Below are 14,909 nucleotides of genomic sequence, written 5' to 3' on the forward strand. Positions count from 1 at the left end.
ATCATTATACTTAGTCAAATGGTGGGTTCACGTCAAGTGTGAGGAGTTGTCAGGTAAGTAGCAGTGTTGATATTCTATCATTATACTTAGTCAAATGGTGGGTTCACGTCAAGTGTGAGGAGTTGTCAGGTAAGTAGCAGTGTTGATATTCTGTCATTATACTTAGTCAAATGGTGGGTTCACGTCAAGTGTGAGGAGTTGTCAGGTAAGTAGCAGTGTTGATATTCTGTCATTATACTTAGTCAAATGGTGGGTTCACGTCAAGTGTGAGGAGTTGTCAGGTAAGTAGCAGTGTTGATATTCTGTCATTATACTTAGTCAAATGGTGGGTTCACGTCAAGTGTGAGGAGTTGTCAGGTAAGTAATAGTGTTGATAGTCTATCATTATACTTAGTCAAATGGTGGGTTCACGTCAAGTGTGAGGAGTTGTCAGGTAAGTAATAGTGTTGATAGTCTATCATTATACTTAGTCAAATGGTGGGTTCACGTCAAGTGTGAGGAGTTGTCAGGTAAGTAATAGTGTTGATAGTCTATCATTATACTTAGTCAAATGGTGGGTTCACGTCAAGTGTGAGGAGTTGTCAGGTAAGTAATAGTGTTGATATTCTATCATTATACTTAGTCAAATGGTGGGTTCACGTCAAGTGTGAGGAGTTGTCAGGTAAGTAGCAGTGTTGATATTCTGTCATTATACTTAGTCAAATGGTGGGTTCACGTCAAGTGTGAGGAGTTGTCAGGTAAGTAATAGTGTTGATATTCTATCATTATACTTAGTCAAATGGTGGGTTCACGTCAAGTGTGAGGAGTTGTCAGGTAAGTAATAGTGTTGATAGTCTATCATTATACTTAGTCAAATGGTGGGTTCACGTCAAGTGTGAGGAGTTGTCAGGTAAGTAGCAGTGTTGATATTCTGTCATTATACTTAGTCAAATGGTGGGTTCACGTCAAGTGTGAGGAGTTGTCAGGTAAGTAATAGTGTTGATAGTCTATCATTATACTTAGTCAACTGGTGGGTTCACGTCAAGTGTGAGGAGTTGTCAGGTAAGTAGCAGTGTTGATATTCTGTCATTATACTTAGTCAAATGGTGGGTTCACGTCAAGTGTGAGGAGTTGTCAGGTAAGTAGCAGTGTTGATATTCTATCATTATACTTAGTCAAATGGTGGGTTCACGTCAAGTGTGAGGAGTTGTCAGGTAAGTAGCAGTGTTGATATTCTGTCATTATACTTAGTCAAATGGTGGGTTCACGTCAAGTGTGAGGAGTTGTCAGGTAAGTAGCAGTGTTGATATTCTGTCATTATACTTAGTCAAATGGTGGGTTCACGTCAAGTGTGAGGAGTTGTCAGGTAAGTAAGGAAGGAAATGTTTTATTTAACGACGCACTCAACACATTTTGTTTACTGTTATATGGCATCAAACATATGGTAAAGGACCTCACAGATATTGAGAGAGGAAACCTGCTGTTGCCACTTCATGGGCTACTCTTTTTTATTAGAAGCAAGGGATCTTTTATATGCACCATCCTACAGACAGGATAGTACATACCACAGCCTTTGTTACACTAGTTGTGGAGCACTGGCTGGAACGAGAAATAGCCCAATGGGGTGAGGTAAGTAGTAGTGTTCATATTCAGTAATTATATTTACAGTCAAATGGTTATACAGGGCACCGTGTGTAATAGCCACTTGTTTATCAAGAACACTGCATTTATATATTCTATTGGTGCGGGACACTTGACTGATGCCTTTTCAATCGGAAATTAATCCCTGTTTGTGGGCCCATAGATATATTTCATATTCCAGTCAATGGTACACAACTAGTATATTGCCAATGTACTCAAGTAGTGTTATTAAACAAAAATTATGTTTCCGGTATTACTGACTGTACTTAGATATGTTTTGACTGTTTCAGACGAGATGTACCAGGTATTGTTGGATTGTCTTTCTCTTATACTTAGATACATTTTGACTGTTTCAGATGAGATGTACCAGGTATTGTTGGATTGTCTTTCTCTGATACTTAGATACATTTTGACTGTTTCAGATGAGATGTACCAGGTATTGTTGGATTGTCTTTCTCTGATACTTAGATACGTTTTGACTGTTTCAGATGAGATGTACCAGGTATTGTTGGATTGTCTTTCTCTGATACTTAGATACGTTTTGACTGTTTCAGATGAGATGTACCAGGTATTGTTGGATTGTCTTTCTCTGATACTTAGATACGTTTTGACTGTTTCAGATGAGATGTACCAGGTATTGTTGGATTGTCTTTCTCTGATACTTAGATACGTTTTGACTGTTTCAGACGAGATGTACCAGGTATTGTCGGAACTGCCCGAGGACGTTCACTACACATGTAAGATGTGTTGTACGGAGAGACCCGCCCACTGGGAGGTGATGCTGAACGAAGCCTTCTATGGTGGACTGAAGTCCGTCTTGCTCGGTCTTCTCAACATGAAGTGTTCTCACCATCTCATTAACATAGACCCAGAGGTGAGTTACATCTTCGTATTACACCCTTTACTTTCCATTTGTTCCCCCGTCAAAGGCCCCATTGGGCTATTTCTCGTTCCAGCCAGTGCTCCACAACTGGTGTAACAAAGGCCGTGGTATGTACTATCCTGTCTGTGGGATGGTGCATATAAAAGATCCCTTGCTGCTAATCGAAAAGAGTAGTCCATGAAGTGGCGACAGCAGGTTTCCTCTCTCTATATATGTGTGGTCCTTAACCATATGTCTTGACGCCATATAACCGTAAATAAAATGTGTTGAGTGTGTCGTTAAATAAAACATTTCCTTCCTTCCTTCTATTTGTTTTCGTTTTCCTTCCCATGATTAATATATGAATGTGCTCTAGAGGTGTCGTTAAACAAAACAAACTTTAACTCATGTATTACCAATGATGTCATACTCCCCATGCTAAGCATAATCATGTCATAGCTCTGTCATGGGATAGCTCTCCTACATATCTAAGGATGAAAGAATTGCAATTCATTACTCTTTCCTTTCCTTTTTTTTTTAACTGTAACATTTTTATTACAGAAAGAAAAACGATTGCAGGAAAACAAGAAGAAATTGTCACCAAAGTCAAAGGCTGCTGAAAGCACTCACAAACAAAACACTAGGTCGAAATCACACATGGAAAATATTTCTCAATCTGACACATCACCAACAGAACACATCAAACCATCTTTGTCTGGTGAGGATAAATGTGCTTCCATGGAAACGGACAGTGGTTCTAGTGTTTCAAAAAGTCCCACTCAAACCCACGGGATTTGTAAGGAACCTAGAAATATTTTTAATACCATTGCCATGGAAATAGGTATTTCCTCATTGGATGGTGTTAGTGATGGTAGAGAAGAGAGTGTCAGTGCAAGTGAAAATAATCTTTTAGAGAAGTCTTCATTAGTCTGTGATACAGAATTTAGTGATCAAAAAACAATTTCTGAAAGTAAAACCATAGAAGGATCATCTACAGAATATGTAAATGAGAAATCTGCTAGTACCAAATATGGATCAGTTGAATTCTCCTGTAATATGCGCCCTGTAAGTGAACTGACTAATAAAACGGATGCATCTTGTCTTGAAACATCTTCTAATGTTGATTTTATTAATAAACAAAATCAAGAAATTCAGTTAACACATGATGAAAGCGATTCGATAAATGAACAATGTTCTGTTGCATCGACCAGTAAAAAGTATCCTGACATTGTTTCAACCAATGAAAAGTGTTCAAAAAGTGAGGCAGCCAATGAAAGTACAGTGTTTTCTGATGTAAAAGTGGATGCTGCCCTAAGGTCGACGGAATCTTTAAAAGCGAACCCAGCCGATGAAACTAGTTTGTCTTCAGATGTGGAGATGACTGATGTGGCATTGTCACCAGAGGTAGCTGAAAACAATGATGATTTTTTTAACCGGCGTGATTTGATTCGACCTATATTGAGATCGGGCGGGACACCAGATTCTCAGATCTCAATGAAAGTGAGATATGACCCCACGGAGAATATGTCCGACATGTTTGACGATTCACCCGAAAAAAATTCAGTTTTAGATTCACTTGATGTTTCTGTGAGAAAAACTGCAGACCATTCGGTGTCGGCTTCTGTCTGTGAAACTGGTTCTCAAGTAATGGCAGAAAAAACGACCAGTACACAAAATGAATCGGTCTTATTTGCAAGATCAGAACTGACTAATCCGAGGGTTATGTTGTCTGAGGAAATGCAATCCACATCTGATACTGACGCGATGAAGAAGAGATGTGATTCAGAAATACAAGAATCAAAATGTGATTCTGAGAGACGAGAATCAAATTGGCATTCCGAAGCTAATACAGTTGTACAGGTGAATGTCAGTAATTCCAAATTGGAAATTAAAGTGGACAATGAAATTAAGCAAGATGAGGATGACATAAACAAAACTGTTATGCAGGAAACGAACTGTGTTGCCAGTTTAACAAATTCTGAGATGGACGATTCCGAACAGCTTAAAGAGGAACTTATAAATAGTGTTGAGAAAACTCGAGAATCACAAACTGCAAGTAGTAGTAATAAAACAGGTGCAGCAGCTTCATCTTCTGACTGGATACCAGCCACTGTGGAATCTCTGTTCTCGGCTGTACAGACTGAAGCATCTGGTCCTTTCACCAGTCTTGTTGACATCAGTAACCGAGGTCTAGAGAAAGCAATGGTAGTCGATGGTGCTGTCAGTGACTCCACGGAAACCCTGTCACACCCCAGCGAGCCGATGTCGAGTCCCGAGGGCGTGCCGATTTCCAGCAAGAAGGCAGGCGTTCACTTCCTCAGTCCCAAGACGATGGATTATTTGAACAAGAGGATGGCTAGGAGAGAATTTCCCAAAGATTTTGCAGCCGTGAGGGAAAAACTTGAAGCAAATTTGTACAAAACTGTGGTGAGTGTTTTTTATACGTCCATCTATGGGTCATATTATGGTATGGCATTGTCCTTACGTCCGTCTGTTAACTTTTCTTGTCCGGACCATATCTTGCATACAGATGCATACAGGACCATCAAACCTCACATGTAGGAACAACTTGGGATGGCGGTATGTCGCATACTATTACTAGGTCACTGTGACCTACTTTTCATAGTCTACTGCACGTGACAGTAAATCATTGTCCGGACCAAATCTTGCATACAGGAACAAATTGGGATGGTGGTTGATCCAAATTAAACTTCTTCCATCCCATTGCAAAAATTTAACATAATTATAATTCAATCACACCTGTAACATTAATATAGATATGGTTTCCCATCAAACTTCTGATGGGTGTATCATGTACATCACTGGTACTCTTGTTTTCTTTATATGTTGAGATGCACTGTCTAGTTATGTTCCAATGATCGATTATAAATAAAACACACATAGGCACACAGGCACGCATGCACACACACACACACATACAAAGGGAGAGAAATGTGAATGTCACCCACGGCAATTTAAAAAATAAATTGCTGTCGGTGAAAGGGCCCACCAACGGCAATTTTGAGTATGCCGACAGAATTTTTTAAAGCTAACTTTTGCAGTAATTAAATTTGACTGAAAGGTTATTTTTCTGTATGTAAGTCAATAAACTTCAATAAACAAGAATTTATTATAAATGGAATCATGGACTACTAGCATAAGCTAACATTTAACGGAACCTGGTGTTTCTGAGTCAAGTTGCCCAAGTTATTATGCAACAACACAGGGTACACGCATGACTAAATATAGTTCCATTGCTTGGTACGAACAAAACGCCCATTAACTCCAAGAAGGACCCAAACGTCCGTGTTAAATACTAGCAGATAATGTTTATACATGTTTATACATTTTGCCATCGGTGAGCAGCTTTACCGACGGCAGTAATTTTTATCTGGTGGCACAGAAGTGCCATAGGTGACGCCTCCAACTGACGGCAGTTTACATGTCACCAACAGCAATTGCCTTCATTAAGTTTGAGCCCTGCACACATATATGCACACATATATGCACACATATATACACACATATATGCACACATATATGCACACATATATGCACACATATATGCACACATATATACACACATATATACACACATATATACACACATACACACATATATGCACACATATATGCACACATATATACACACATATATACACACATATATACACATATATGCACATACATTTGTATACGTTCAGACAACATGTGCTTGCACTCGCGCACACAGGATTCTATGCTGGTGTGAATCCAGATTTTGGGTAAAAAATGAAACATGAGATAGAATCCAAAAATACCTATATATATTACATAATATATTACATAATATTGGAATCGTAAAACAAAAATTCATTGCCATACCAATTGATGCATGTAACAGTATTTTACTTATTTACATACACAATGTAAGTAGTGATATCAATAAATTTTGTTTTTTTCCTCCTGCAGGAAGAGTTCAGTGAAGACATGGTGAACATCATACAGGCAGCGTTGAACATGGATGACACGGTCACTCGTAAAAAAATGACAAACTCTGTCAGATCAACATTTATTAAAGTAAGTTAAATATAGGACATTATGACCCATAAAAAAATTACAAACCGTCAGATCAAAATTTATTAATGTAAGTTAAATATAGGACATTATGACCCCAAATTTTTTTTACAAACTCTGTCAGATCAACATTTATTAATGTAAGTTAAATATAGGACATTATGATCCGTAAAAAAATTTACAAACTCTGTCAGATCAACATTTATTAATGTAAGTTAAATATAGGACATTATGACCCGTAAATAAATGACAAACTGTCAGATCAACATTTATTAAAGTAAGTTAAATATAGGACATTATGACCCGTAAAAAAATGACAAACTCAGTCAGATCAACATTTATTAAAGTAAGTTAAATATAAGACATTATGACCTGTAAACAAATGACAAACTGTCAGGTCAACATTTATTAATGTAAGTTAAATATAAGACATTATGACCCATAAAAAAATTACAAACTCTGTCAGGTCAACATTTATTAAAGTAAGTTAAATATAGGACATTATGATCCGTAAACAAATGACAAACTGTCAGGTCAACATTTATTAATGTAAGTTAAATATAAGACATTATGACCCGTAAACAAATGACAAACTCTGTCAGGTCAACATTTATTAAAGTAAGTTAAATATAGGACATTATGATCCGTAAAAAAATGACAGTCTGTCAGATCAATATTTATTAAAGTAAGTTAAATATAGGACACAGGGCTGCCAACAATTACGATTTATGCGGAATCATTACGATTTTCCATCTCTTATTACGCCATTACGCCCGTAATCTGAAAGATTACGGCAAATCCGCGTTTTGCTGTTTTTGGGGTTTTTTTTTTTTTAATAACCTACTGCCCCTACGAATCACATAAATTGGACTCTCCCAACTAGCCGCAAATGAGCATGGAAGTTTTTTTGCGCGCGCAACGCACTTCGGGATAGACGTAGCTTGTGAAACGATGCCATTTTGTAAAGATGTCGAAAAAACGCGAACTATCAGAGCCATATGAACTGTGCAAAGCTCAGAAAAAGCCAAAAGTAGTACAGAAGTATAAACAGGACTACAGCAATGAGTGGCCTGTTTTGAAGGCCAGTTCTGTTAGTAATACTAGTGCATTTTGCACTTTATGTCGTGTTGATTTTTCTGTTGCCCATGGCGGGAAAAATGATTGCCAAAGGCGCATCAAAACGAAGAAACACCAGGACATCGTTGAGGCCAGCGATAAAACAATTCATAAAGAAATATCTGGATGTTTTACACAGCAAAAGGGTTTATACGACGAGTCACAATTCACGCGAAAATGATTACTCTTTCCCGTTTTTAAATGTTGGCAGCTATGAGGACATGACCCATAAAAAAGATGACAAACTCTGTCAGGTCAACATTTATTAAAGTAAGTTAAATATAGGACATTATGACCCGTAAAAAAATGACAGTTTGTCAGATCAACATTTATTAAAGTAAGTTAAATATAGGACATGACCCGTAAAAAAAATGACAAAGTCTGTAAGATCAACATTTATTAAAGTAAGTTAAATATAGGACATTATGACCCTTAATTTTTTTTATAAAGTCTGTCAGATCAACATTTATTAAAGTAAATTAAATACAGGACATTGTGACGTAAAAAAATTATAAAGTCAGTACAAAATAAACCACCATTGTCAAAGTGTTGAAATAACTATTATGTTTTGTACATAAATTAACCCACATACTGAAATAATAGTCGGAGTGTTTTCTTGGTTAATTGGTCTTTTCTTTTTGTGGCCTGTACCTGTGGTTCTTGATTGGCAGGTGTATATTTAGACGGTCCCCAGACACTGTGTCTAGACACATTAAAAAGACGTGCCTCTTTTATTAAGATCACAGGGTATTGTGTGATAACCTCAAATCGTAATGGACCAGCCGTCCTATTTTATACAATCAAGTCATTTATGTTGTTTTACAAGTCAGGATGATAAAAGCGAAGCGCCTTGTCGTAAATGAGAGCGTTTGTTTACACTGTGCATAGAGAAATTGGACGGAGCTGACCTCACTTCGCTCCAAGCTATACCACCGAACGTCACAAAAATGAAACAAAATGGCTGCCCCCAGATAGCAGGAATAATCTTCTTTTTTTTTTTTATTAACTCTAAAATTACGCGTTTTTCATTTGTTAAAGTGTCAGTATGTGTTGGTGGTCTGGGTATGCATCTTTCCAACACACAAGGCTCTTGTTGCAGTTTAGTTTAAAGTAAAATAAATATATACTCTTCAAAAAAAGAAACGCAAAAGGGTACAAATGGGTTATAACTCCGATTTTATGTTTCCTACCGGTTCATGCTTTGTGAATATAAGGTCATTGCATGTCCCAAACACATTCCCACGGTTACATTCGATAAAACGCAGCTACTGTACAATAAAGTTCCAAAATGTGAATATTCGCAAAAACGCAGCCACGTGCAAACCATGTCACCACTGCACGTGCGTTGTTTGCACGTGCAACATGAACACCGACAGTATAAAAGTGCAGGGTGTTCGCTTGCCTGGCCTCTGTATCTGGCCGACAGTTGACAATCCAGGACATGCCACATCTCAGTGAACCGCAGAGAAACAATGCCATCGGCCGACTAGACGCAGGCGAATCCAGAACGGCCGTTGCCAGGGCATTCCATGTGTCCCCAAGCACCATCTCCAGACTGTGGGACCGTTACCAGCAACATGGATCAACACGTGACCTCCCTAGATCCGGTCGACCACGGGTCACTATCCCCGGGCAGGACCGCTACATCAGGGTACGCCACCTTCGGGAACGATTGACTACTGCCACCTCCACAGCCGCAGCAATACCAGGTTTGCGCAGGATATCCGACCAGACCGTACGGAACCGCCTACGTGAGGTAGGAATTCGTGCCAGACGTCCAGTTCGAGGTGTCATCTTAACACCACAACACCGTCGACTCCGACTGCAGTGGTGCCAGATTCATCGACAATGGCCTCAACTGCGATGGAGACAGGTGTGGTTCAGTGACGAGTCCCGATTTCTGCTCCGACGTCATGATGGAAGATGTCGCATGTATAGGCGTCGTGGTGAACGTTATGCGGCAAACTGCGTGCAGGAAGTGGACAGATTCGGTGGGGGTAGTGTCATGGTGTGGGCAGCCATCTCACACACTGGCAGAACTGACCTGGTCCACGTGCAGGGCAACCTGAATGCACAGGGCTACATTGACCAGATCCTCCGGCCACACATCGTTCCAGTTATGGCCAACGCCAACGCAGTGTTCCAACATGACAACGCCAGGCCTCACACAGCACGTCTCACAACGGCTTTCCTACAGAACAACAACATTAATGTCCTTCCTTGGCCATCGATATCACCGGATTTGAACCCAATTGAGCATCTATGGGACGAGTTGGACCGACGCCTCCAACAGCGACAACCACAGCCCCAGACCCTGCCCGAGCTGGCAGCAGCCTTGCAGGCCGAGTGGGCCACCATCCCCCGGGACGTCATCCGTACTCTGGTTGCTTCAATGGGCAGGCGGTGCCAGGCAGTTGTCAACACACGCAGAGGCCACACCCGGTATTGACTCCAGATGACCTTGACCTTGGTGGTGTGTCCTATCACTTACTCACAATGGACTAGAGTGAATTGTGAACAATCCTGCAACATTTGGTAATTATCGGACTCACCATTCAATAATTAAATCAATTCTCCAAATGTTACGACAATGTGGTTTTGCATTTCTTCCTTTGAAGAGTATATGACATTATGACCCGTAAAAAATTACACTGTCAGGTCAACATTTATTACAGTAAGTTAAATATAGAACATGGTGACTCGTAAATAAAATGACACACTCTGTCAGGTCAACATTTATTAAAGTAAGTTAAATATAGAACATGGTGACTCGTAAATAAAATGACACACACTGTCAGGTCAACAATTATTATCTGCCCCACATTCGACCAATGGCCATGCCAGAGATTGAGTGTGGGAGAGATGTGCCTGAACCTTAATTGGATAGAGGCACGTTAATAGAGTTTACGAAACATGAAACATTTATTAAACTAAAATAATATGCCATTTAAAAACATGTATTGTTTGGTACCATTGAAAAAACATTGATTTTTTGACTGCTGAAGACAAATGTAGCATCTTTGTTCTTCAAATAATTGAAATCTGTGTTCAGCGTCACTTTAGTTTTGAGATGTGTGACAGGACTTGTTGTAATGAAACGTCATTTCATCTGGCCAGTAACTTGATGTTATTTGATTTGAACTAGTGTAAATGTACAATCAGATTTTCACTCTATGTTTTGTTTTCTGCAGCAAATGGAGAAGGCCTTCCCATGGTTTAACGTGAACACTTGCAAGCTTTGGGAACACAACCGCAACTTGCCAGAGTAAGCAGAATGAATGATTAACACGTTGCAATCTAATTAAAATTAGCTCCACTATTACATGTGGATCTAACAGCAGCCCGTTGGAGCTCATGTCCAGTTGACCTTTCATTCGACCAGTCGAAACCTTACTTGCAAAATCATGCCAGTGATTTGAAAAGAATTTGAAAACATTCGGGATTATGTTGAGGGTATATGAAATGATTCGGGTGAATTACGAAGTATGTCGGAAACTAATTGCAATATAAAATTTTATATAAAATTTGTTTCAAGATGGAAAAAAAAACCTGTGATGGTATAGCCATAAAATCTGTTTATACTAGTATACAATCCAGATTTTATTACTACACTTTTCCGCCTGTTTTAATCCAGATTTTATTCAGTTTTTTCAATGTTGAAATAGACCAACAAGTTCGCCGATTGCATAAATAGTCCCACCCGATATTTTTAGAATTTGTATCTCCCGAATAACGCTATAAAAGGCGAAGTGTAATTGGTCGATATTAAAATTGTTATTTATTGATGAAATGTTACCTGGACATGGGAGTCCACGCAATGCTGTTAGATCTACTGGTAGACCAGTAGAGCTAATTTTAATCAGATTGAACATGTTGAAGTCTGTATAACTGATGATAAGACAGTTACAGTTTGTTTTGTTTAAAGACACCACTAGAGCACATTGATTAATTAATCTTTGGCTATTGGATGTCAAACATTTAATTATTGCTCATAGTCATCAGAGATCTTTTAGATGCACTTTCCCACAGACAGGAAAGCACATACCACGGCCTTGGGCCAGTTGTGGTGCATTGGTTGAAACGAGAAAAAACCCAGTCAGTTGAATGGATCCACTGAGGTGGTTCAATCCTATGATGCAAGCACCTCAGGCGAGCGCTCTACCGACTGAGCTAAATCCCATCCTGCAGAATTAATGATTAGCAAGAAGTTGAAGTCCGTATAACTGATAATTCAGAGTATTTACAACGTACAATTAAATGATTAACAAGAAGTTGAAGTCCGTATAACTGATAATTCAGAGTATTTACAACGTACAATTAAATGATTAGCAAGAAGTTGAAGTCCGTATAACTGATAATTAAGAGTATTTACAACGTACAATTAAATGATTAACAAGAAGTTGAAGTCCGTATAACTGATAATTCAGAGTATTTACAACGTACAATTAAATGATTAGCAAGAAGTTGAAGTCCGTATAACTGATAATTCAGAGTATTTACAACGTACAATTAAATGATTAACAAGAAGTTGAAGTCCGTATAACTGATAATTCAGAGTATTTACAACGTACAATTAAATGATTAACAAGAAGTTGAAGTCCGTATAACTGATAATTCAGAGTATTTACAACGTACAATTAAATGATTAGCAAGAAGGTGAAGTCCGTATAACTGATAATTCAGAGTATTTACAACGTACAATTAAATGATTAACAAGAAGTTGAAGTCCGTATAACTGATAATTCAGAGTATTTACAACGTACAATTAAATGATTAGCAAGAAGTTGAAGTCCGTATAACTGATAATTCAGAGTATTTACAACGTACAATTAAATGATTACCAAGAAGTTGAAGTCCGTATAACTGATAATTCAGAGTATTTACAACGTACAATTAAATGACAAGTTTTAAGTATATAGCGTCGGTACAGAGTATAATTGGTAACAAGAATATGGATAAAATGTAATTGTTATATTAATAGTATGGAACTGGTCATTTTCAGTTATAAAATATTTATTTCTATTTTTTTTTTTTAATAATTTTGTAATCCATGTATGAAAAAAGTTAATTTGTAGTTCTTAAAATGTGTAACAAAACATTCTTCACTATACTGTATTTGTTAAAACAGAATGGTCCAAGTAACAGTTACGGTTTACTTTTTCAGTGGTATGCTTCCTGATGCAGTGCTGCCCCCTACCGATGACCACACGTATGCCCAGTGGTTAGAGCGTGAGGAGCTGCCCATATCTCCACAGCCATCGCCTTTCAAACGCCTGCTGAACAATCCTGTTGATAAAGTTGTTGTTCCTATGGGTAGGTTCTTTGAACGTAACTTTCTAACTACTGCAGGCGAGATATGTTGCCCTACCTAATGTCACACAAGCCGACACACTGCATACAGTACATTCACTCCTTCATATTGCCCGCTGTTTTGTACACAGCACTGACCAAAATAATAATAGAACAACACTGATTGAGACTAATCTTGATAATGGCTGCTTAATTATTATTTTTTGTGTGAGAAATACCTGGACATTTTTAATTGAAGAAGTTGATTTTGGCAAGTATTTTCACTTGGTAACAGTGGTGAAATGTTGCTGTCATTTTCATCAATTGATAGCTTATTGTGACAGCTAATTTGATAATAATTTTACAGTTTTACCAACAATGAACATCACAAAATATTGGGATATGAATCGTAGTTTGTTTCCAAAACAAATTCTGGTAAGAAAAAAACAGTTATTGGAAATAATGTACATCTGGCCACAAATGTGCATACACGACTTTGTACATTTTTGCCTAATTTTAATCAATATTAAGTGATCTAAAATATAAAAATCATAAAAATTAAAAAACCCATGAAAATAGTACTTACTGATTCATATATAAACTTTATTTTATATATGTGTGGCTGCACGACAAAAGGTGCCGGATGTCGCGCATTGTAGTATCGCATAACAGCCAATTACAATAAAATACATGATTTTTTTTTTTCTTTTCGTTTTTAGCACAAACTGTTTTTAAAACAACTTAACTTTCATACTAATACATAGTTTTTCCTAAAATAAAACAATAAAACATGTTATTTGGTGATTGTGTACAGCCTGTCAAATTCTAATTGTCTTTAATTACGCAAGAATTAATCACTTATTTGGCTGAATTTATTATAAAATCTTGGACTTTTCAACGCCAAGTATTGCATACCACTGGAAAGGTCGTGAACTCTACTTTCTAAATATAGCAAGTGTGCAGATATATTTGTCACGTAGGAGTAATGTGCATTGAGACAATTTCTGTGGCAAAATTCAACAATTACTTTTTCCCAAACTACAAAATAAGAAAAACGTGTGATCGTCTGTTCAATTTATGAAGTAAAAATGCATTTGAAGTAGTACTAAGACTGTGTATGTTGTAATGCGAGACGTGAAACGTATTTAAATCGAGCTAAATCAAGACAAACATGTAAAAAAACAAGTGCCTGCTCGATTCACGGTATCAATTGAGAAAATGGCGGCGCCCGTGAGACCAGCATGTGTAATGACAAAGGAAGCTGTGGTGGCTCGCCAGTTGAATTCGCTGTTAAACATCAATGCCAGTATGAGAAACATTGTTTCTGACGATGTGTTACAAGACATTATTATGGACTACTTTGTAAGTAGGAATCAGAGTGAGTCAGAATCGGATTTCGAATCAAACAAATCTATTTACTGAAATCAAGGTGGTCATCGGGCTCATTACCCTGGCCGTGTTACAACCTGGTATGTGAGAACTTACTGTATGTTCAAAGCTGGAGAACTATTGACTTATGTTTGACTAAATATTCCTGTCTAGTCATAGCATTCATATTTGGTGTGAGCACTGATAGTTTCTCATTTTATTGTTGGTGGATACTAATGCGCATTTTTTTTTTTTTTTTTTTTTTTTTTATTATATAAAGGGGGGGGGGGGGGGGATGTATAATGGAGGTTCAATATAAATTCTTGTCAATGGCATATACTGTTAAAACAAATATTACATGGTTACAGAGTACAGAATAACTTGGTTGGCATATATTATTATTATTAATGAAGATTTCAAGCAATAATGAATCAGGTTTTTTGTGTAAAACTTCGGACTTCATTTTCTCAAAGATGGTCCTTTGGAAAAAATCATAATTGTCTGTACAAAAAGTTCAATATTTCGGAAAGTTTTCGTCCAATTTTCATAATTAAAACAGAATTGTGCTCTGTAGTATGTGCTTTATCTTATTCCTTCA

The 14,909-nt window shown here is 37.7% G+C and overlaps 1 protein-coding gene across 4 annotated transcripts in view; it reads left to right on the forward strand.

Annotated features, from left to right (window-relative positions):
• LOC121386787 overlaps positions 1-14,909 on the forward strand; it is a 103,978-nt gene that overhangs the window by 37,620 nt on the left and 51,449 nt on the right. For all 4 annotated transcript variants that reach the window (XM_041517801.1, XM_041517804.1, XM_041517802.1 and 1 more), the window contains exons 14-18: positions 2,307-2,494; positions 3,044-4,909; positions 6,434-6,541; positions 10,846-10,919; positions 12,819-12,967. In XM_041517801.1, coding sequence (XP_041373735.1) covers positions 2,307-2,494; positions 3,044-4,909; positions 6,434-6,541; positions 10,846-10,919; positions 12,819-12,967 — 2,385 coding nt within the window. The remainder of the gene's footprint in view (positions 1-2,306; positions 2,495-3,043; positions 4,910-6,433; positions 6,542-10,845; positions 10,920-12,818; positions 12,968-14,909) is intronic.

Source organism: Gigantopelta aegis, chromosome 12, assembly GCF_016097555.1.
Source record: "Gigantopelta aegis isolate Gae_Host chromosome 12, Gae_host_genome, whole genome shotgun sequence".
NCBI lineage: Eukaryota > Metazoa > Mollusca > Gastropoda > Neomphalida > Peltospiridae > Gigantopelta > Gigantopelta aegis.